The 22,328-nt window shown below is 37.9% G+C and overlaps 1 protein-coding gene across 12 annotated transcripts in view; it reads left to right on the top strand.

The window, feature by feature from the left end:
- The window catches only part of itpr1b (inositol 1,4,5-trisphosphate receptor, type 1b), a 109,893-nt gene that overhangs the window by 5,695 nt on the left and 81,870 nt on the right, over positions 1–22,328 (top strand). For 5 of the 12 annotated variants that reach the window (XM_044121544.1, XM_044121538.1, XM_044121543.1 and 2 more), the window contains exons 3-19: positions 2,143–2,213; positions 9,926–10,041; positions 10,153–10,239; positions 10,802–10,960; positions 12,934–13,032; positions 13,158–13,241; positions 13,354–13,500; positions 13,616–13,720; positions 14,740–14,784; positions 14,879–14,908; positions 15,556–15,710; positions 20,081–20,180; positions 20,269–20,429; positions 20,554–20,695; positions 20,791–20,949; positions 21,040–21,212; positions 22,126–22,245. In XM_044121544.1, coding sequence (XP_043977479.1) covers positions 2,143–2,213; positions 9,926–10,041; positions 10,153–10,239; positions 10,802–10,960; positions 12,934–13,032; positions 13,158–13,241; positions 13,354–13,500; positions 13,616–13,720; positions 14,740–14,784; positions 14,879–14,908; positions 15,556–15,710; positions 20,081–20,180; positions 20,269–20,429; positions 20,554–20,695; positions 20,791–20,949; positions 21,040–21,212; positions 22,126–22,245 — 1,953 coding nt within the window. The remainder of the gene's footprint in view (positions 1–2,142; positions 2,214–9,925; positions 10,042–10,152; positions 10,240–10,801; positions 10,961–12,933; positions 13,033–13,157; positions 13,242–13,353; positions 13,501–13,615; positions 13,721–14,739; positions 14,785–14,878; positions 14,909–15,555; positions 15,711–20,080; positions 20,181–20,268; positions 20,430–20,553; positions 20,696–20,790; positions 20,950–21,039; positions 21,213–22,125; positions 22,246–22,328) is intronic. The other 7 variants (XM_044121546.1, XM_044121547.1, XM_044121541.1 and 4 more) reach the window with 3 other exon arrangements.

The raw sequence follows: 22,328 nt of genomic DNA, 5'->3' as shown, positions 1-22,328 counted from the left end.
GTTTCTTTTGGAAAAGGAATTAGACTGAAAACAACGCACTGATGAAGCTGTCCTGAAACATTGTGGTTTCAGGACGTATTAAAAGGTTAACTGTCAAAATTAAAACCTGAACCTGACTAAAGACAATTACAATTATTACATTAAATAGAAAAGCAACCAGCTGTGAATGAGAGCTCTCTCCATGAATTAATTCACATGGATTTGAATGGGGACATGCATATATTTATATTGATGTTATATTTATTCTACAGTGAGCTGGCATTTAGTTCAACCTGTCGAACGTTATTCTGCATCATAAAAACTGTTTAGTGATTCTGAATGCGACCTACATGTTCACATGCATTAAAAACTGAATGTGTCAGCGCTCGTTTTATCAACCTGTCACATTCACTGTAAATGTCCGGCACTTAAAACACAAATTTCCAGTGGTAAATGTATTTTTACAGTAATCTATCCGGTGCTGTCGACTGATGTAGCCTCTGATCTTCAAGAATACAAATAAAAGTGCCATAAATATAAATCCTTATGACTGGAGATCATTCAGTCTCTAAAATTTAAACGTGTAGGAGGAAAAACTCTACTTTTCCACCGACATGGCGATTAAATCATGAGCTGTTAGTGAGCCTGTTTTTAATTTCTGGGGAGCTTTGCAACAATTATGATGCCATTATCAATATAATTGCGTTAAGTTGGGTGTGTCTTCGTTGGATTTGACAGCATCATTACCCGACAGTCATGTGATATCTCTGTGGTTCTCAAATGCACAATTCTGTGCGGTTTCTAATAAGGAAGAGAGAAACTACCAGAATCCATCTCAACATTTGGTTTGGTCACTTAACGGGTTTTGAGTTGCCTTCTTTCTTTTTTTTGGAGCTAGGGAAAAAAAGGATGTTATACATATTGTTACTTCACAAAATAGTTTACCCGTCTAAGCCTGATACATTTTCTGTTCACTTTTGTTGGTGAATTTTGATTAGTTTTTTTTTGTTTTTTTCCAGTTAATGCATCGTGAATAAAATATATTCCTCATAAAGCACAGCTGCAGAAGCTCAAAACCTTTCCTAACAAATAACCTTCATAAGAAATGCAGCCATTTGTCAAAAATAACTTGTATCCCGTCTCATTTGTAAAGGAAGTAATGCTACTTTAGAATAGACTACGGACTTTGTTGCCACATAGAGAATGAAATGAAGCGACATCAACCAGTGCAACATGCATGCAATAAAAAAAGTTCAAATCTGCTGGAAAAAAAAATAAAAAATACAGAAATCCACATAATACATGCATAGGCATGTACTGATTTATTAAAAATAAGTAGCTTTTAATGTTGTGTATACTCTGTCTTTGCCAGGTTTAAATAAAAACAGCATTTTATACAATCTTGCCAGAGGGGCTGGGCGATACGGCTTAAAAGTAATATCTGATATATATTTTCTTGTTTGAGTTCTGATTTTAATCGATTTTTTTTTTCCTCACATTTTTTCTTAAAAGAAAAAAGTACAAGTATCAGATAATATCTTTAAAAACTGTATTTTATCTCAGTCAGTCTTTTTGTGAGTTGACCTCGGTTCAAAGTCAGAATAAATGAAAGCTGTAAAACACGTTGGTCAAATAAAGGTAGTTGTTGGATGGGGCAACAAAACCAGAATATTGGATTTAATCAAAAAAATGTCTAAGTGTGTTGCCCAGCTCTACTTGCTAGCAGATTTCAGAACCACTGAAACTAAACAAACTGACACCCAGCACCAAGCAGATACTAATTTCTGGCTCTTTAACCAGCCTGACCAGAAGAGACGTGTAGAAATAAACTTGTAGGATCCTCTGGTGTTGTGGCGATGTGTTCTTTTGGCTTCTGTGTTTTGTCCTTCTGAACTGGTCCTCAGACTGGTGCTTTGGGAATTTGGCCAGGAAACTATTTCAGACTCTTGTCGTGTTATTTGACCCATTTCTCAGCAACTTTTGCATAACTTTAACGTGGTGCTCATATTGCGTAAATAATATCTCAATTCTTGCAGTGTTGCGATCCATCGCTAATATTTGGTTATTGAAAAACATAAAAAAGTGGCTAAAAGGTATTTTAAGCTTCATACCCTCACTCATTTCGAACTTGTAAAATATATTCACATTAACGTGTGTCTTCAGGCTGGTGGATGACCGCTGTGTCGTACAACCAGATGCAGGGGACCTCAACAACCCACCCAAGAAATTCAGAGGTAAGCACTCGCTCTCATTCATGTCTGAGTTTTTCATTCTTTAAGATTTACTGCCAGTTTTATCTGCTCTGCGATGACATTTGTTTGGCTTTTTTTTTTTTTTTTTTTTTTTAAAGGCATTCTGACAGATTTCATTTTCTTGTTTCTTTTCTTTTAGTTTTGGACTCTCATGCTGTTTTAAAAATGTACAAAGCAATCATTTAGAAACTCCACAAAAAGTCTCCCTTTTACATTAGGACCGCTTAGATTTCTCAGGACAGCTTGAGTTCTTTGATAACCTCAGACGTGTTTAGAGCTGAAAAGCTGCATTGATTCGATTCGTGCTGGTTCGATAGTTATAGACCTTAAACCTCACATTCATGCTGTGCAGGTCCAGTACAGCCTTTAGACCGTTGTTTTGTTAGAAAGCAGTCAGGCCCACTCTAAGTGTTTCTTTCATTTTGAAACCATAGTGACTTTCTAAAGGCTGTAATATGATATTACCTGGTTTGAGATCTCCTGCCTCCAAATATATTGCTTAGATTAGAAGGGAAAGATTTGTTTTATACCTGCTTAGTTTAGTAGAGAACCTCCTAAACGTTTGTGGGTCGTCCACAATGAAGTATATATGCTCATAACTGCACTCGGTTTTCATTGTTTCTGTTTATTTCTTGTAAACCGAGTATTACTCTCTTTTGAGAGGGTTCTGAGGGGGAAATGAAGTGTTGGTTTGCACCAAAATTAAAGTTGTTTTTTTTATTTCTTTATGGCCTAAAGCACTATAGTTTCTCCTTGGCATATTAAAGATGAAGCAAATACTCATCTACTTTATCCTTCTGCAAATTTCTGAGCTTAAAAATTGATTTGCAACACACAGAATCAAGTTGAATATCTCGATAAGAAACAGAAACATTTACTCTAACATTTCTCATTAAATGTCAACATATTTAACTGACTTACATCATTAAATATACCAAATCAATGGTGTAAGTCCTTAATTACATTACAGACATATTGAACATGGTTATGAATGATTTCTGCAAGGTCCACACTGATAAAGGAAATGTCAAAATGTTGTCTTTAAGTTTATTCCTATTCTGTCAGAATGTTTGCTATCAATAATCTAATCTTTATTGTTTTAGGGGCATCGTAATCTGGTGATTTGCCATGTGGTTTTTTTTTTCTTCTCATCAATCGGTACCAATATGTTTCTTCTGGCTTATTCACCAGAAATGTTTCAAAACTATCTGTGAAAGTTGAATAACTCTAAATGTAAAATTCTTTGGCAACTGATTTGGCTAATTATTTTTCATTCACTCCGCAAGTATATACTTTGTGTGTTTTTAAAATGTATATGCTTAGGATAGAAAAAGTGGACTTTGGGGCACTATCTCGACTTTAACGAAGTCTCATCTTGCTGCTTTCATGCGGCTTGATGAAGTGCAAGAATAGCATTAGCATGTTTACTGCGTTTTGTTTTTAATACAGCTCATTGGTACGGTCAATATGGTTTGGTTGTGTAAAATGTTCTGATTAGGTTTGAATGTCATAAACATAATGACTAATATTCCAGCTGTGGTTTGCTCTTTCTCCTACACTTAGGGGGTATCTGTGGATATCTGACCGCAGATCACATTGACACAGACAGACTGGCATTAACTACAGTCAATAATGCCTTTTTTCCTAAAACATTATTGTAATCTGTGTAAAGTGCTTTAATTCTATTGGGAAAAGCCATATTTCACAAACAAAATAAAGTCATGATTTTTATGAATTATACCAACAGGAAGTGTTGTAAGCTGAGCTTCGTCTGGGACTTTGGTCATTTAAAAGTGATTTGATGGGGAACCAAATACAACACATCTGATCGTATAGACATTATTTATGTTTCATGTTAATGAGTTTGGAAAGAAGAGATATTGAACTCAGCTTAGATGAATATTTGCTAAAGCTTTATTGACGAAATGATTTATTGTTTCATGAACTCTTTGACTAGTGATGAATTGGCACCTAAATTGAATTAAAAAAACAAGTTTGAGTAAAGTAATAAAGTTTACTTCAGGTGTCTAGTTGAAGCTGTGGTCCAATACTTGACTGGAACTCTAAATGTGACTCTCCTTATTTTCTTCTGATGCTTTAGATGTTTCACATTTTAAATTTGCTGAAGTTACGTGTTTATTGTGGTCTGGTTGTGGTTTCTAACGCGGGTATTTTCTGCTGCTCAGTGGTTGTTGAGTGGCTGAAGAAAGGCTTTTAGCTCACATGGATTTTTCCGGGAACTGAGACGACTTCATCCTGCGTATCGGAGAGAAACACAAATCCTTCCCAGATTTCAGCTCTAATTTTGACCAATTCTGCACCAGAAACTTTTTAACAAAATTATTATTATTATTATTATTATTATTATTATTTAGATTCTCTAACTAAAGGATGGAGTCTCCTCCCCAGCAGGCTAGTGCCTGAATAATTTAGCCTGGTGTGCTACAAGGTAATCAGAAGGTAACCTGTTATTATGGGGCAGCAAATCTAAACACAGTTGCACAGTCAAGTAGTGTGAAGTCAATAATGTTTAAATAGAGGACAACAAAAAGCTTGTTTGATTTAAAACAAGTTTCAAACAAGTTAACCTATTTTTAAGTAGATTACTACAGCAACCTTCTTGTCAACGGTCTTGTGATTTGAATGTCCTGGTCAAATTAGGCAAGGCAGGTTTCATTGCAAACCTTTAATACACAAGACAATTTAAAATGATTTACAGCAGATCAAAGGAAAGGCAAAAAAAAAACAAAAAAACAACAACACTATTTTGATTAAAGTTGTGTTCATGCTAAATGCATAACCTCCACAGTGTGACACAAAATGAAACGGTGTAATTTAATAAGCAGTTGTAATATCTTTCCAGTTTAATTTGAAACATGTTTGAGACTATGCGTTTAAGAGAGCTTCATTCACGCTTGATACGTTTGGAAAAATAACAGGGAAGAATAAAGTGGAGCTCTTTAGAAGGCGAGGAATCCTAAAAAACTAATTGCCAGAAAGGCTTATTAGGTTCAGGAGGTAATTAGTTTTTCATAGCACTACAAAGTCAGATTTATTATGTAAATGAAAAGTTTATTTCAGTAACTGTTCACTAATGACTTGCGGTTTAAAGTAACGCCACTCAGGAGTGTTTTCAGATCTTTATTTCATTGAAATATGATTTTCTGTTTACAGCTCATGAAAACACATTTCAGATTATAACATTACATCAGACCAACAAGCAAAACAATTTCTATTTTGAAGTGGTACTAGTCTCATCACCACAAATACTCTAACTCATTAGATAGCGTGTGCTGTGTAAGTTCATATCTGCTGGTCTCTATTGTTCATGAGACATTTTAAGGAACTTTTTGTTTTACTTGCATTTCAATGTGTTTTTCTTAAGCACAAATTATTTAGCATCATGTACTGTCGGTTTAAATGGTAAATGTAACATTGAGAAATGTTATGTCTTGTCAACATTTCAGTAGATTGACACAATTATTCTGATTCCGTTCTGTGGAGATGCATCTGTGAGCGATTAGTTTGGACTGGTCACTCGGTCAGAACCTTTCTGTTTGCAGACAGGTCGCCGTTTCACAAGGCCACTTCTTCCCAGTTAAAGATGCAGAGAAGTGACCTGCTCGCTTCTAACTGAGCTATTCAAATGATATTCAAAGGTGTGGTTTATCGCTGCACTGCTGTAACTGCAGAGCCACACTGACTGAATTTCTCACTGTGTTGACCTACTGCACGCTTTAGTCACTGCATCATAGTACACATAATAATAATTCATGTTTTGCAAATGTTGATCTTTGTCGCCAAATTGGTTTCCGGAAACGCATATCATTTACCTCAGCATTGTGAAGGAATTGTTAATCCGTCGACAAATAAGCTCTTTGTGTCCTCCACCGGAGTTAATCAGAAGCGTTGTGTCGAACCTCTTTGTGGAGTATTAGCAGCACTTGTACGCTATTTAAAAAGTCAGTTCTGCAGGGAGCCGAGTGCTTAATCCAGCTTGTCTCTGATTCGAGGGGCTGATGGAGGAAATGATCAGTTTGTGTTTTGTACACGCAGGTTGTATTTATTCTCAAAAGTACACGATAAACTGAGTATGAAATCAAAGTATCCACATTATGAGCACAGCTCCTGTGCAACTATATCACAGTTTCATGGTTTCATTGCAAAGATCAAGAAATGGAAAGAAATGTGAACTCTGAGAACATGCAGACTTGGGTGTTAATTGAAGACTGAATTGCAAGCAGAGAGCATAACTGCTTGCAACACATTTGAGAGTGTTTTTGAATTTATTTCATAAAGGACAGGGCATATTAACTAACATGAGTACATTAAAACAACCATGTAAATATGCCAGATTTGGCCTCAAGAGCTAATTTCCATTGGTAGTTCTCTGGCATGTTGATGGTAAAATAATAATAATAATATTGAAAATATTGTAATTATGCTTCTTCATTCTGTTTAAAAGATCCCTATTGGAGGCAAAAGACAATCCACAAGTTTCCTAACGCCTAAAGAGAAAATTACAACATGGTTAACTTTCAAAACTCATTGACCGGTTCATGTTCAAAACCCCCTTTTTTTATGTTGCATTAACAAAAAGGTAACTTGGATGTAAGCAAAAAGTGTAAACAGTGTTCACACCGAGGGCTGACAATCATTATTATTGATAGCTGATATCCATCGCTACACTGCTGTTACTGACTGAATTTGTCAATGACAAGTTTGGTTTGTCAAAAAAGTTAAAATGACAAGTTTGGTTTGTCTCTTTGTCTGTTTTTTGCAGTCGATCACACAGCCTCCCAGGACAATTTTTAAGGTGAAATCGACTAAATAAAAGCGATATCAGGCTGCAGGTGTTTGCTTTTTTTGACAGGCTTTACAGGAGCACATAGGTTGTTTTTACATCCATCATGGCGGAGTGGGCAGAGGTCTGAAGCGGTGATGTCACGTGTCTTTGGGTTTAATACACCACTGGACTCTCATTGGTTTTTCTATTTTTTTTCTGTTTTTATTGAGCAAATTTATTTTTGAAATGTCAAATTCTGGAATTGTGGAAACGAGGCTTTTGATGACAATGAGGTTGAAAGTCCAACAGGTGTTCATCTTTAGTAGATCTGTTGTGTGAAGATTTTTGCAGATACATACTGTCTACATTTTGCAATTAACTTTTTAGCAAATGCCTTTCTTCTATAGTAGTATCCCATGGTATTTTTCTGCTTTTAATAACCATTATTGCCCATTTGCAGCGGACAAATGTTCTTCCAGTGCCCCGTTTTCTTTTTTTGGGTCTTTGCCCCCTTTTTCCTGTCCTGCTTCCTCCACTCCAGGCTGTATGATGGGTAATCCCTCGACACTCTTTCCTTTGACCGCATTTCTGGGTACGGTAGCCTAAATGCGCATTTTTATCTCTGTTATTACTCAGTGAAGGTCTAGTTGACACTTGAAATGCAATAGTTCATAGTAAATATTTGAACGGATGAGTCAGTCTATCATTTTACAACTCAGAAAGTTTTTTTTTTTCTAGTTGTATCTTGTATATTCATCAGTCTCTACCAAATCTGATCCAAATCAAGTTTGTGTTTAGGACAGACTGAGTAGAGTAGGTCACCCAAACGTCTCCCTCTCTCCTTTGGAGCCGACACTGATGTATTCTGCTATAACATGTTTGAAACCTTTCCCAAAAGAGTGAGGTGGGCGTCTTTTTCTATATTCTCTGCTCCTTAAAATAGTTGTGAACCACTCGCTGTCCATAAGACTGAATCCCCATTTCAGTCTGAGTTTTTCTTCTATGTTGTGCACATCAGGACTGATTTAATCAATTAACAAAATGTTCTGTTTTTGAACATTTAATTCTGAAAAATCTGGATTTTTTTAATTTATTTTTTCTCCTTTTGAGTTTCCATAGTTCAGAATGTCGACCCTCCAAAGAGCTGCCATCTGGTTTGACAAACTTGTTTTACAGCTTCTTTTTTTTAATCCCTCTCCAACTTTCAATTCAGCTCAACTCTGAAAGATGGACTTCTTTTTTTAGACTATTTCCTCTCATTTGTCTTTTTTTTTTTTTCTTTGTAAGGAAAAAAAACATTGTAGATCATTTGTCAAGTCTGCATAGGAAACGGTCGGCATAAAAGAGCTTCTTGTTTCTTGTGGCTCAGCACTCTGTTGCATGTAATAAGCCAGTTTCCTGCTAAATTTTGTCTTCACTCATGAACAAGAAACTTCACCTCCACCACTCGAATCAGCAGCTCCCTCCAAACTTGGAGTCAGTTTTGTTTCGTGGCTGATATTGGTGCGTCTTTATTTCCATCCCACCAATCACCGTGCAGCATCAAAATCTGTCCTTACAGCTTAACAAAGATTTCTCAGCTATAACAGGGGCTACTGATTCTGAATTAACAAAAAAAACTATAACTGACTGTCATATGTATAGTGTATTGTGACATACACTTTTAATGTTCCAATCTATCTTCTTTTTTGTGAAAAACATTGAACAAAACCTGTGAAACAATTCAGGCTTATTCGATCTGCTCATGAGGTTGGGCTCAGTCTGCCCTCTCTCATGCCAGAGTGAAAAGAGTGTCTCATTTTCAGATGTTTATAGATAAGACTGGTGGATCAGATCGGTTTCATCGACCAATCACCGATTTCAAAAAATGAAGTAAATCAGAGCGGACTGATTGATCCGTTCACCCCCGATTTAAAAAGTCACAAATTGCTGCTTCCCATTTTTCTGTTTGCAATATGTACAGAGGTTTTTTTTCTTTTATTTAAATAAATCATATCAACTAAATTAAAAACAATTTTTCCTACTGAACTGTTAAGTTACGTTTCTTATTTAAATAGCATTCAGCTTCTATGCAGTACAAGTCTGGAACAAACTGCAAAACAGCCGAAACATTGACTTCCTTTAAACCAAGGAAGTCAATCTTTTCTAAAACCCACCTGCTTCGAGTTGCCTTGGATTAGTAGCAAGTGAAACATTGATCAGCATATTTAATGTTGATGGCATTTGGCAAAATTTTATTTTTATTTCATGTTTCACAGCTGGTGTGATATTTTTATGAGCACTCTGAACTATCTTGATGCCGAAAATAAACTTGATTTGACTTGCTGTCATCTATGAATAAAATATTTTCAGAAGATTATATTCCATTAATCCAGTGTTTCTCAATTCCAGTCCTCAGGCCCCCCTGCTCTGCATGTTTTAGATGTGCCTCTACTCCAGAGCAGCTGATTCAAATGATTGCATGACCATCAAGTGCTGCAGAAACCTGTTAATCACCCACATATTCAATCCAGGTGTGTGGCAGAAGGGAAACACCTAAAACATGCAGGGCAGGGGGGCGTGAGGACCGGAATTGAGCAACACTGCTTAAAGCTAAGTCCTGTTTTTGTTTTTTTTTTTTTTTTTTTTGCATGGCCAACATTTATTCTTCAAACCTGCTGCTGGTGAAACAGATTTCCTGCCATTTCTTCATTCTCCTAACTCTCATCTGTGAATCCGCACATATCCTAAACGTTTGTTATGAGCGAGACCAAGTAGAGGCCATTCCGCTTCTCAAAACGACTATTTTTAGTCCCAGTGTACCATTTTCCCCAAACTTGGCTGCGTTTGCCGAGGTCAGGACGCTGGGCATGAGTGCAGACTCTTACGATGAATTATGAAACGTGTCTCTTTCTGTTTGTGCTTTCAGACTGCCTTTTCAAGCTGTGTCCAATGAACAGATACTCGGCACAGAAACAGTTCTGGAAAGCGGCAAAGCCCGGCGGCAACAGCACAACGGACACGGTCCTGCTAAATAAACTTCACGTAAGATCTATTTCCATCCTCACAAACCATAATTGCAGTGTAACTACATGGCCGATTTCCCACCATGCGTGTTTGTGATTCCATCCGTGTGCTCTTGTCGTGACCTTCCAGCACGCCGCAGACCTCGAGAAGAAGCAGAACGAGTCTGAAAACCGCAAGCTGCTGGGGACAATCATCCAGTATGGAAATGTGATTCAGGTGCGCTGCGGCCGACGAGATAAGGGGCTTTGCTGAAATGAACTGCGGCGCTGTGCGGCATGCTTATAGGACGCTGAGCGCTTGATAAAACTGACCATAATTCTGTTTTTTAATCTGAAGAGTTTTAAATAATTGCCACAGAACAAAGAAGTCCTATAAGGTCACCGTTAAAAGGCCTTTTCCTTTCTCTCATTGCTCATGAAGGTTTTGCATTCATGTGCGTTCATCTGAGAAACTTGCTGTGTAACGTGCATAAGGGAGATAGTGTGGGATGTCCTGGCTGCACATACCTTATATAATTCAACTGCTTCTTGGGAAATATACATTTAAAAGCTAGTTAGGAGAAAACCAGCTGTGACTAAAGTTCCCAAAGTAACCCCTTGGATCAATTGTCAGTCTTGCATGGCCTAAAAAGAAAAGACAATATCAAGCATCTCTGCTGTAAAGTTCCTTTAAGGTGTCCCGGTGGCCTCTGTTGCACCAGTTTTTCCACATTTTTCTCAAGCTGTGCAACATTGCAGTGTTGCGTCTCCTGTAACCGTATGCCTTGTTGTGCCAACAGTTGCTGCACCTGAAAAGCAATAAATACCTGACGGTGAACAAGCGGCTACCTGCCCTGCTGGAGAAGAATGCCATGAGAGTGACTCTGGACTCGGCAGGGAACGAGGGATCCTGGTTCTACATCCAGCCGTTCTACAAGCTGAGATCCCTGGGAGACAGTGTGGGTAGCGCTGGGCGTGGGATTCCAGTTAATTATGCCCAACAGGAGGAATCTAGCGTGTATTTTTAGACTTAAACGGGGTTCGAAAACAGAAGTCACATGCACTCGCCACATCTGAGCCTCCAGTTCAGGCTCGACGACGTTTGTTTTGAAATGTTCAGCTTGTCAAGCATGAGGTACTGCTGATAAACAATGATCTGTTCATGAAGGAGAGTCTGTCTGGTTGGATTAGAAGCACTGCGTATTCAAAGTATTTTCCGGTGTGTTTTACAAGCTCAGATGAAAAGCTGGACCATGATGGCATCAAGATGAAGAACATATTCGATACAGAACAAAGAAACTAGGCTGGTTTTACTAAATACACTGCAAAAATACAAAAAGAAAATGGTTGTTTTAGTGAAATAATCTGCCAGTGGTTATTAGAACCTTTTCATCTATGTTAAAGAATTATATTCTTACAATTATATATAAGAATTATTGACTTAAAACATGTCCATAATTACTAAAACGCTACTTGTAAGTTAGCTTTGTCTTATTTCAAATGTACTAAAATATTTTCACCAGAAACTAGAGCAAAAAGAGTTTACGTTGTAGCAGCGTACAGTGAAACAGAGTCTATTAATTACATCGCTCTTAATACCTATGCTGCTATAATCCGATGTACTGACCTGCGGTTTGATCCAGAGAGAGCTGCAGGAAATGAGACGCAGTGTGAGAATTCATTTCGACTGCAGCCAATTTCCTCTGTTCTTGGGAAAAAAAGAAAAGAAAACCACAGGCTGTAGATACGGATGTACAGTGGCCAGCTTTACGTGTCCGGATGCATTGAGGTTATGTTCGTGTTGTCAACTTACAAACACAAAATGTAATGTATTTCATTGGGATTTGATGTGATGGAGAAACAGAAAACAGACCAAAATTATGAAGAGAAAAGGAAAGGATACATAAAACTATACATCACTTTCATTTCTGTCCCCAGTTATATGCCACAAAATATTATATATTGCTATATAAAATATAATGAAAGTATGTTAGTTTGTGATGGCAACACAAGCTCACTAGATGTGAGAAAGTCTCTGGTATGAATGAAAATGGTAGCTAGACACTTAGCTTAGCACGTCTGTTCTGAATTTGTCACAATTTTCTTTTTTTCTTGCAGCAGAAAACGCATTTTGTCTGGAGTGCTTATAAAAGCATCAAGTTATAAAAGAAAATATGGAGACTTCTTATTTATCTTGGTAACGGTTCTTATAAACCTACATTTGTTTAAAGCTTTTTGAAGGGAAGTCGGAGTGACTCGGGTAAATGGAGCATACATGAACGTAACCTCTGCTGCTGGAGCCGCAGTTTCTAATCGTGGCTAATGGAAGGTGATAGAGTTAAGCTGGCTGAATGGCTAATTAAGTTCCACCTAATTAATCCCTTTGGGAAGATTTGTCCTCCACATTTGATTCATCCTTTTAAAAGGACCAAGAGGCACCAGCCTTTCTTTCAGTCTGACCTGTGTCTTGGTCAGCAGCAACGACCGCAAAACTTCAAAATCTGTTTCTTTGAGAACATGCAGATTACTCTCTGTGGCACAAATGTTTGACTTTTGAAATCAAATATGTAAAGACGGTTACTTTTTAAGGTGAATTCTTGCACCGTTGTGAAAAGTTGAATTCAGCTTGTGGTGCATGTAAATAATCAAAGCTTTGGCTAAGTCACTGTTTGTCATAAATTAAGGCTTGAAGGGTTTGTCTCTCATGATGGTAAGAGACAAAAAAGGGGCTCTAGCTCCACCTGGTGTTCAATCGATGGCATCTATAGTTAGAAACAAATCCGAGCTCGTAGAGTTTTTATTTGATTTATAAAATTTAGGTCACGTTTGTAAAATGATTAATTTGTTTTTATCATATTTTAAGGTTTTCTGTGTTTATCTCCTGCTTCTAAGCAGTGTGTTCTTCCTCTGTAAATTTGCGTTGCTCCTGCAGGTGGTGATCGGAGACAAAGTCGTCCTCAACCCTGTGAATGCAGGACAACCTCTCCATGCCAGCAGCCACCAGCTAGTTGACAACCCGGGGTGTAACGAGGTACGACTCTTACTGCATTCATGGCAAAATGGAAACATTAGTAACAACTCTATAATAAATGTGTTAGAATGGTCAGACAGCATTTCTCTGTTTTTTTTTTGTTTTTGTTTTTTTTTTTTAATCAGGTTAATTCTGTAAATTGCAACACAAGCTGGAAAGTTGTTCTATTCATGAAATGGAGTGACAACCTGGAAACTATACTCAAGGGGGTAGGCACAGACACGATTGACATTACTTGATTTTTTTTTTTGTCTACAAGAGTAAAAATGGACATTTACTTGATCATGTCCTCTGGGCTTGTTTGTTTTTGTCTTGTTTTAGGGTGATGTTGTGCGGTTATTCCACGCAGAGCAGGAAAAGTTCCTAACTTGTGACGACCACAGGAAGAAGCAGTACGTTTTTCTCAGAACCACCGGTCGACAGTCGGCGACTTCGGCCACCAGCAGCAAAGCACTGTGGGAAGTGGAGGTTGGTGAAGCGTGTTCCCAAAATACAATCCATCCCCCAGTCAATTAAATGCTGATCCCTGATACAGAAACAATGTTAGCTTTACTTTAAATGCCGTTTCTTCTCTCATCACCAGGTGGTGCATCATGACCCATGCAGAGGAGGCGCAGGCTATTGGAACAGTCTGTTCAGGTTTAAGCATTTGGCCACTGGGTGCTATTTGGCTGCAGAGGTGGGTGAGGTGTGTGTCGGTGGATTACACCCTTTCTTTTTCTTTTTTTCTTTTTACGGTATACCGATTTAGACCAACATTCAATTTCTGAGCTGGCAGCAATAATTAAACACCAAGAGACATCTAATTTGCAGACAGTTTTTTAAAACACAACAAGAGCGACACAAAGTATTTTAGGGAAGATGAAAACAAAAGGTAATAAAAGAAACAAACATATGGCAATAATAACGTAAGCAAGGGTATTATGTGGAAAATATCTGAACTGTTCAGATAACGGAGATAACTGTTGTTTTGAAGGACTCTTGAAAAGGTCCTTGAGGGTTTTGTCTCTCATGTAGGTAAGAGACAAAAAGGGGCTCTAGCTCCACCTAGTGGAGGTGCTAAAGGTGGACATGTAAATATATGATGCACAAGTCCTGACGTTCTTTAAACAATTATAAAGTCCTGATAACTGTTGGTTTGTTGTGTATATTTATGTTTGTATTGTGTTGTTGTGCTTTGTTACTGTGCTGTAATATTTAGCAGGTGTGTTTTGTCACCTTCTGAAAATAATAACCCAAGTCTATTTTTGCCAAAAAAAAAAAAAGAGGTGATGATTCTGTTTTGCAAAAATAACTTCTGGGAGATATATATATATATATATTAGCAGCATGACTTTATTGGAAAAGCTACATATAATTGAATCTGCTCTTCTGGCAAAGTAACGTCTACATGTTCTGCTATGATAAGCAACTAGCATCACCAAATGCATATTATTGTTGTAGAGAGCCCAACATTTGGCTGATATTAGTTGTAGTTCCAACAATTCTTTGCAATGTTGTTGTGGTCAGTAATTTTGCAAAAGCAATACATTTTAGATAATTCTGCTTAAAGGGCATCAAAACCGCCTTATATCTGTTCTGAAATGTCCAGGAAGCAGCAATTTCAAAATTGCAGTTATTTATGTGGTATATATTTTATTTAAAGATAAGTACATCATTATCAAATGAATGATTCATTGGATAATGTTTTTCAAATGGATTTTCCAGGTGAATCCAGACTTTGAGGAGGACAGCGCTGAGCAGCGATCTTCTGTAAGTCAGATTTTCTCTCATTGTTGGAGCTTTGCCTCTGCTTCACTCTTGGGCTTTTAAAAAATCTGCTCTGGGTTTCTCTTTGCTGCTCTAGGTGGTGGACTTTACACCCTTCAATTTTCAGGTATTGTCACACCATCCACTGATGTCGTTTGGTTGCTATGTCAGTGTGAATTTGTATGCATATGCATATAAATTAAAATCTGTGCTGGAATCTGGATTTAGCAGAAAATCTCATTTGCTCTGTGTGTGTCAGTAGCACCTGACTACCACAAGGTGTCACTGTGTAATACCGTACCAGCTTTATTTATAAAGCACTTTAAAACAATCACAGTTGACACAAAGTGCTGTACAATCCAAAAACACAACAAAATAAAAATAATTCTAATTAAAAGTAGTTTAAAAACAAAGACATACACTTTAAACTAGATCTCACTGGTGTTGAAAGCCAAGTAAAATAGATGGGTTTTAAGACGAGCTTTAAAAATAATCATCTTAGTTGATGCACAGCAATGCTGGTAGTTATTGAATAAGAATATATTTTGTTTTCTTTAATAGCACAAATACAGCAGTTCAGCAAATTCCAGCGTCATCTTAGAGTAGAAAGCTTAAAAAACACAGAGGATGCTTGTAAATGTACATAAAATTACTTATCAAATTTAAAGAGCTTCAGTATGATTTACCTTTGCTCACCTTGTTGCCACTGATTCTTAACTCCTGTACAGATCTGTGCAGGGGGTCTTTTTACTGAATTTTTATTTTTGTTTTTAGCTGGATGCTGATAACGAGGCTCTACGAGGCCGCCTCCGTGCTCCACAGGAGAAAATCATGTACACCCTGGTTCCTGTACCCGACGGCATGGAGGTGTCCTCCATCTTTGAGTTGGACCCCACCACCCTAAGAGGAGGAGATTCGATGGTTCCCAGGTATAAACCAAACCTGGTCCAAACTGTGAATGAGTTCAAGCTTCTGAAATCTGAAACTCGTGTTACAACCAGGACTGGGCGACCTGGCTTAAAAACCAAGTGTTATATTTTTTCAATTTAAAATTTAAATCCAGTTTTTTTTCCCCTCATGTTTTTTTCCTTTAAAGAAACACCGACGACGGAATATATTTAAAAGAAAAAGAACAAGTGGATTTTATTTCCCTCAGTGAGTTGACCCGAATTCAAAGTGGAGATAAAAAGAAGTCGTAAAACATGTTTGTCATGATGGTTCTTGGGTGAGTTAACGTCCCTCTGGAAACCAAAGAAGTCCTTTGGTGACAAACAATTCCAGATTTTCTAAAAATTAAATCTTCAAAAAAACAAAGAAATCAATTTATTGCTCTCACCTAGTTACAAATATTTTACATTACAGCCAAGCTTGATTGTAATAAGTGAGAAATTATGTTATAAACAAATTTGGCATTTGTGGAACAGCAGTATAAAAAAAAAACATCTGGGGGGGACGGTGACCGAGACCTGCTTGTGATTTGCCATTATATGACAGCAAATATGTAGAATCAAAGAATATTCATATCTTAAATTGTCCCAATCAAGATCCAGCCCTAAATAGAATTGTGAAACTTTAGGAAGACAAATAGGTTTTTTTATGGATCCTCTCCAGCCAACCTGACTGAGCTGGAGCAACTTTCAAAGATGAATTAAAAAAAACAAAAACCTCCGGTTTCCTAAATGTGCAAAAAAGGGAGAGAGGAACCTTGAGAGACTTGCAGCTGTAATCATCTGCTACTAAAGAGTCCTTACATTTGGAGCAAAATCATTTAATAAAGGAATGAAAAGGAAGCAAAATTCAAGACACAAATTCCTCATAGTCATGAGTTCAACGACACTTTCAATAAAAACAATCTTAAAGTGTGGGGTAACAAAAAAAAACTTGGTGAATGACAACTATGTTGACGAAACACTGTCTCTTCATAAAGACCACAGTGATGTAAAAAAAGCAAAATTTCAAAGAGGAAAGACATGAGTCATGTGTTTTTGTGGAGGGGGAATTTAAAGCATCAGTCGAAACTAGTTTCTGTGGTATTGAGTTTAAAAGTGGGCAACTGTGGACATTTGTTATGAGCTGTCTGTTCTGAGTGTGCGATCGCTTTGTTTTGACTTTTAAACACAAGAATGGTATTGTAAAGACAAAACAGGAAATGTGTCAGGCTTGCCTAGATGAAAACAAGAAAGGGAGAAAACTCCCAGATTTCAAAATATTAACATAATTATTAATGTTTCTAGACAAGAATACAAACCACATATTATGTAAACGCTTTTAGTGGGGATGTTTTGTAATCTGATCTGATCTTGAGTCTTTGGTGGATTTAATAGAAGAAAGCTAATGGAAACTGTTCAAATGGTGGCTAATACGTAAAATTGACCCTTTTTTTTAGGTTTTTTAATTCAAAAAACTCATCAAAAACACACCTGCGTGCTTCCGCTTCGCAGAGCACACCTTCTCCACTCAGTTCCCCACTCAGTTCCCCACTCAGCTCCTCCAGACTAGCGGCAGCAGCATTTAGTAAACACCTGGCAGAGCTGAAAGACTGCTGACCTCATCATATGAACTACTTCTCATCAATGTTCCTAAGAAACATTAATGAGACGTATTTTGTGATGGTATCCTGAAGGCAGCGTGTCGGAAAGAGTAGAAGCTTCTTAAAGAGACGGCGGTCAATTTCAGATTGTGAAGTCTTTTATGTTCTGTTTGATATATGGAGCATATTTATAACAATCGAAGGCAGCATAAGCTTCGTTTCCATTGACTTTAAATTTCACAACTGGAGTTATAAAAATAAATTTACTAAATAAAAACACAACAAATTTGAAAAAACCTTTTTTTTGGCATCATGCCTGTTTGTATGCAGCAGCAAAGCTCTTACTTATGGGCACTTGAACAGTGGGCAGCTGGCTCTACCAGAGGTCTTACAGCAATCTACAGTTCATCAAAACTTGAGTTTCAGTCAAAAGTGGGCCGACTACAATTTCCCCAAAACGTCGCATACATATGTACAAAGATGTCCCAAAAATAAGAAGTTTGTTACTCAAACGCCTCGATAAGATGTCGACATCTCCTCTGATGGCTGATAGATGAGCTCTAGCTCCGTGGCTGAAATGTGAATATATCTCATGTAAATGTTTATATCTGTCACCGCCTTGATTTTTAATGACCTGTTAAGTGAACAAGCTTATTCATGGGTGATTTTAGTTGTGTTTCTTATTTAATGGAAACACAGCCATTGCAAAATTGTATTGTTTTTGACATAAGCAAAATATTGAAAAAAATTGTTTTGCATATTTGTAATAGAAACACAGTTGTAGTTACTTGTGCTATGAAACGGCACCATGTGCCAGGAAAGTATATTACGCCGCCCCTTTAAAAAGCAGTGTTCCTGCCTTTGTCATCTGTGTTCAGGTTTTGTTTTGTTTTTATGACTTCTCTTTAACTGCATGGTATGAGGGATGAATGTTTAGTTCTGAAAGTCTAATGGTGTACTTATCCGTGAAAGATGAAAATGGAGGCTACACAGTTTGATTAGAGCCTTTACAATGTCCTGCCCTGTGTGGGACTACCTGGCACTTCCAGCTGATACAACCCTGCCTCTCAGACTTTAGCCAGCCCAGCTAATTAGCGCCTGACAGAACTGGCACACAAAGGTTAGCTCGTTAGCCTCGGTGGCCAGTTACATAATCTTTGCTAAGAATGTGACTACTATCTGCGTGGTGCGCCTGAGGCCAGGCTGATGACACAGGCGGTCACACATGGGGCAGGCCGGGTGATGTTGCAGTGAAGCCAGCCTTTGGCGTAGAAGTTTAATACGTGCTTACAGGAGCAATAAGGCCACACAAGCCAATGCTAGCTATTCTCTACACATGCAACACAGTTCACCGGGGAGGCAATAAGGTTGCAACAGACACTGACTGATTATTATAGTCATTTGTTATTTATTAGGTGTGCCTTTTTATCACAGTACATTGAGCAATAAATCCTGTTGTGCACTTTCCTCTCTGTTTTACGTGGCACTGTTTCAGGGAGCTGCTTCTTTTTGGAGTTTGTCTGTTTTATTGTCAGGTGCTGCATTTCATTGCTTTAGAGGTAGTCGAACACTTGTAACATGTCTCGAGTTGTCTTGATTGACAACTCAACAATTCATAAAGCTATCTAGAAGATGCCTCTAGACCTCTATATGTGTGATTTACAAGTTTTCTCCTTCACACAAAAACATGATGCTTCAATTTAGGTTTTGAAATCAAAGGGAGACAGTTATTGTTGAATGTCTGAAGTAAAAAATGAAAGGAGTTTGTTCCAACCCAATTAGAATACGAGTTCTGTTTTTAGATGTGGCGATCCACATAGACACAAACATGTGGAAGAACATTCTCTGGTCAGATGTTGCATGAATTGACGTTAGGCCTTCAAAACAACATGCCGCCTTCAAATAACATCCCCAGCAATGATGGGAGGATAAATACATCTAAACGCTGAACAATCCTAGAGGAAAACCTGATGAAGGCTACAAAATACTTGAGTCTGGGGAGGAGGCTCAGCTTCCAGGAGGATGACCACAAACAAATCTATAACATATAAAAGATGTTATAGATCAAACCATATTTTCTGTGTTAGTGTGGTCCAGTCAAAGCCCAGACCTAAATCCAGGTGAGAAGTTTTGAAATTGTTCAGAGCTACTCCACCCAAACTGACTGACTGACCAGTTTTTGCAGAGAAGAATGAACAAAAATGTCAGATCTCTAGATTTTCTAAACTAGTAGAGGCGTACACTGCAAAAACACAAAATCTTACCAAGTGTTTTTGGTCTAGTGTCCAGTGAAAATATGATAACACACTTGAAATAAGACAAAACTAACTTACAAGTAACTTTACAGCAAGATATAAGAGCTTGTTTTAGGTGAACAATTCCTTAAAATAAATGATTAAAAACTATTGGTTTTCTCTTATAACATTTTCCCATTTTATAAGGGAAACAATCTCCCAGTGGAACTCGGACTTATTTATCAATATTAATAAATTTGACTTAAACAAGCTCCCATATCCTGTTGAAAAGTTACTTTTAAGTTAGTTTTGTCTTATTTCAAGTGTACTTGTTCATATTTTGTGTTTCTTGTGGGGTACTGGAAAGGCGAAATGTGTTGGAGATTAAAAACAAATTAATACTACCTTTTTGCCAAAAGTTTTGAAAAACTATTAATTCTGCTTTGTAATTATTCATAATTTATTTTCTTGACTTTGAATCATCGTCCTTCTGGTTTGTTTTTGTTTTTTCTTCAACAACTTTCTTGACTTTCAGGAGTTCCTACGTCAGGCTTCGACACTTGTGCACCAACACGTGGGTTCATAGCACCAACCTCCCAATTGACACGGAGGAGGAGAAACCCGTCATGCTGCGGGTGAGGGGTTTGCCTCCTGCCACCAGCTGACCAAGTGTAACTTTGATCAGTCTGCTTTGACAGGTGGACGTTTTGCTTCATTTTCCAGATTGGAACGTCGGCCGTGAAAGAAGACAAGGAAGCGTTCGCCATAGTCCCGGTGCCACCATCAGAAGTGCGAGATTTAGACTTCGCCAACGATGCCAGCAAGGTGTTAGCTTCTATAGCCGGCAAGCTGGAAAAAGGAACCATTACGCAAAATGAAAGGAGGTATGCTTCTCAGTCCGCCTTACTGTGTCTGGTACTGTGCTATTTAAATGTATCATTCGTAAACATGGGAGTATGATTTAACAAAAATCTGCTCGAGTGAAATACTTTCATCTTCACTTTCCAGGTTTGTGACAAAGCTGCTAGAAGATTTGGTTTTCTTTGTGGTGGACATCCCCAACAGTGGGCAGGACGTGTTGGAGATCATGGTCAATAAACCCAATAGGGAGAGACAAAAACTGATGAGAGAGCAGAACATCCTTAAACAGGTAGGCCTTTAACTCTGTAGACTTGGTATTAACCGTCATAAGATTACCGCTTAACCAAACATTTGAAAACGACAGCTTATTGGTTTTCTTTCCAGATTTTTAAGCTTCTCCAAGCTCCTTTCACAGACAGTGGTGACGGTCCCATGCTACGGCTGGAGGAGCTGGGAGATCAGCGCCACGCTCCGTTCAGGCACATTTGCCGGCTCTGTTACAGAGTTCTCCGCCATTCCCAACAGGATTACAGGAAGAACCAAGTAAGCTGCAAACTGCTGCAATAAAAACCCAGAATCTTGATTTCTCATTATTTTCTGTCATAAGCAACACCGTTTTTATTCTGTTCACAGGAATATATAGCCAAACAATTCCGCTTCATGCAGAAGCAGATTGGGTACGACGTTCTGGCAGAAGACACGATAACAGCTCTGCTCCATAACAACCGGAAGCTGCTGGAAAAACACATCACCGCTGCTGAGATTGACACCTTTGTCACTCTAGTGAGGAAAAATCGGGAGCCGAGGTGATGTTTTCAGACGAACAGAGTGAGATAAAAGCTGTTAATGTGACCAGGATTTGTTTGTAAGGGCTCTAAAAGAATGTTATTGGTTATAAATATATTAATTGAAAAAAATTAATTATTGTAATTCTTACAATAATTAATTGATAGGAGGATATCAATTATCCTCCTGTCCAGTTATTGTAATTCTTCCAGGTTTTTATCATGTTGAGTTTTGTTAAAGGGGCAGTATTATGTAAAATGTATCTTTTTGAGCTTTACATCATGTTATGAAATTTACCTGGAGTCTTGCCTTGATTTATGTTTTGTTTTTTTTCCCCATGCATTTATGAGAAATCCTTTAATCTCCCATGGCAACCAGTCAGCTGGATGGACCTAGCCCCACTTTAGAGACGTAACTCCTCTTCAGACCTGCAGTGTCCAAGCCCTCTCTCCCCCATTCTCCCTCTCAGCTCCTTCAGACTAGCCAGCAGCAATTAGCAAAAACCTGGTGGAGCTGAGCGTCTGCTGAACTCATTATGGGAGCTACTTGTCAGTGTAACGCTGGTAAAAACATTGTTAAACAGTTAATGGAGGAGCCATGTTGTGTTGACTTCATGAAGACAGAGTTTCAGAAAGAGCAGGAGCTTTTAAAGAGACAGAGGCCCAATTTCAAGGCGTTAAACTACAAAGTCAAGTTATATTTAATATGTGTAGCATTTTTATACAAAGTAATCGTAGCATAGTTACTGCCTGTGCTATAAAATCATCCTGTGTGTCTGGGAAACACATAATACTGCCCCTTCAACAAAATTTGAGTCTATCTATGATGCATGGACTTTATTCCAGATATATACTCTAAAATTAAGATGCATAAAATAAATCCATGTTTCGCAGCCTGAGCGTCTCCAATACTTATAAAATAATCTGTTCACAGATTTCTGGACTACTTGTCAGATCTCTGTGTATCCATGCACAAATCCATCCCAGTTACTCAGGAGCTCATCTGCAATGCAGTGCTGGACAGCAACAACGCCGACATCCTCATTGAAACTAAGTAAGACACTCGTTTTAAGAGAGGGAGAGAATTGGAGGAGCAAACATGAGCACTAAAAGAATACGATTGTTTCTCTCCTTGCC

This window comes from Gambusia affinis, linkage group LG07 (assembly GCF_019740435.1).
Source record: "Gambusia affinis linkage group LG07, SWU_Gaff_1.0, whole genome shotgun sequence".
In the NCBI taxonomy this organism is placed as follows: Eukaryota; Metazoa; Chordata; class Actinopteri; order Cyprinodontiformes; family Poeciliidae; genus Gambusia; species Gambusia affinis.
Note: the sequence above shows the minus strand (reverse complement) of the source record. Positions and strands in the feature narration are given on the sequence as shown.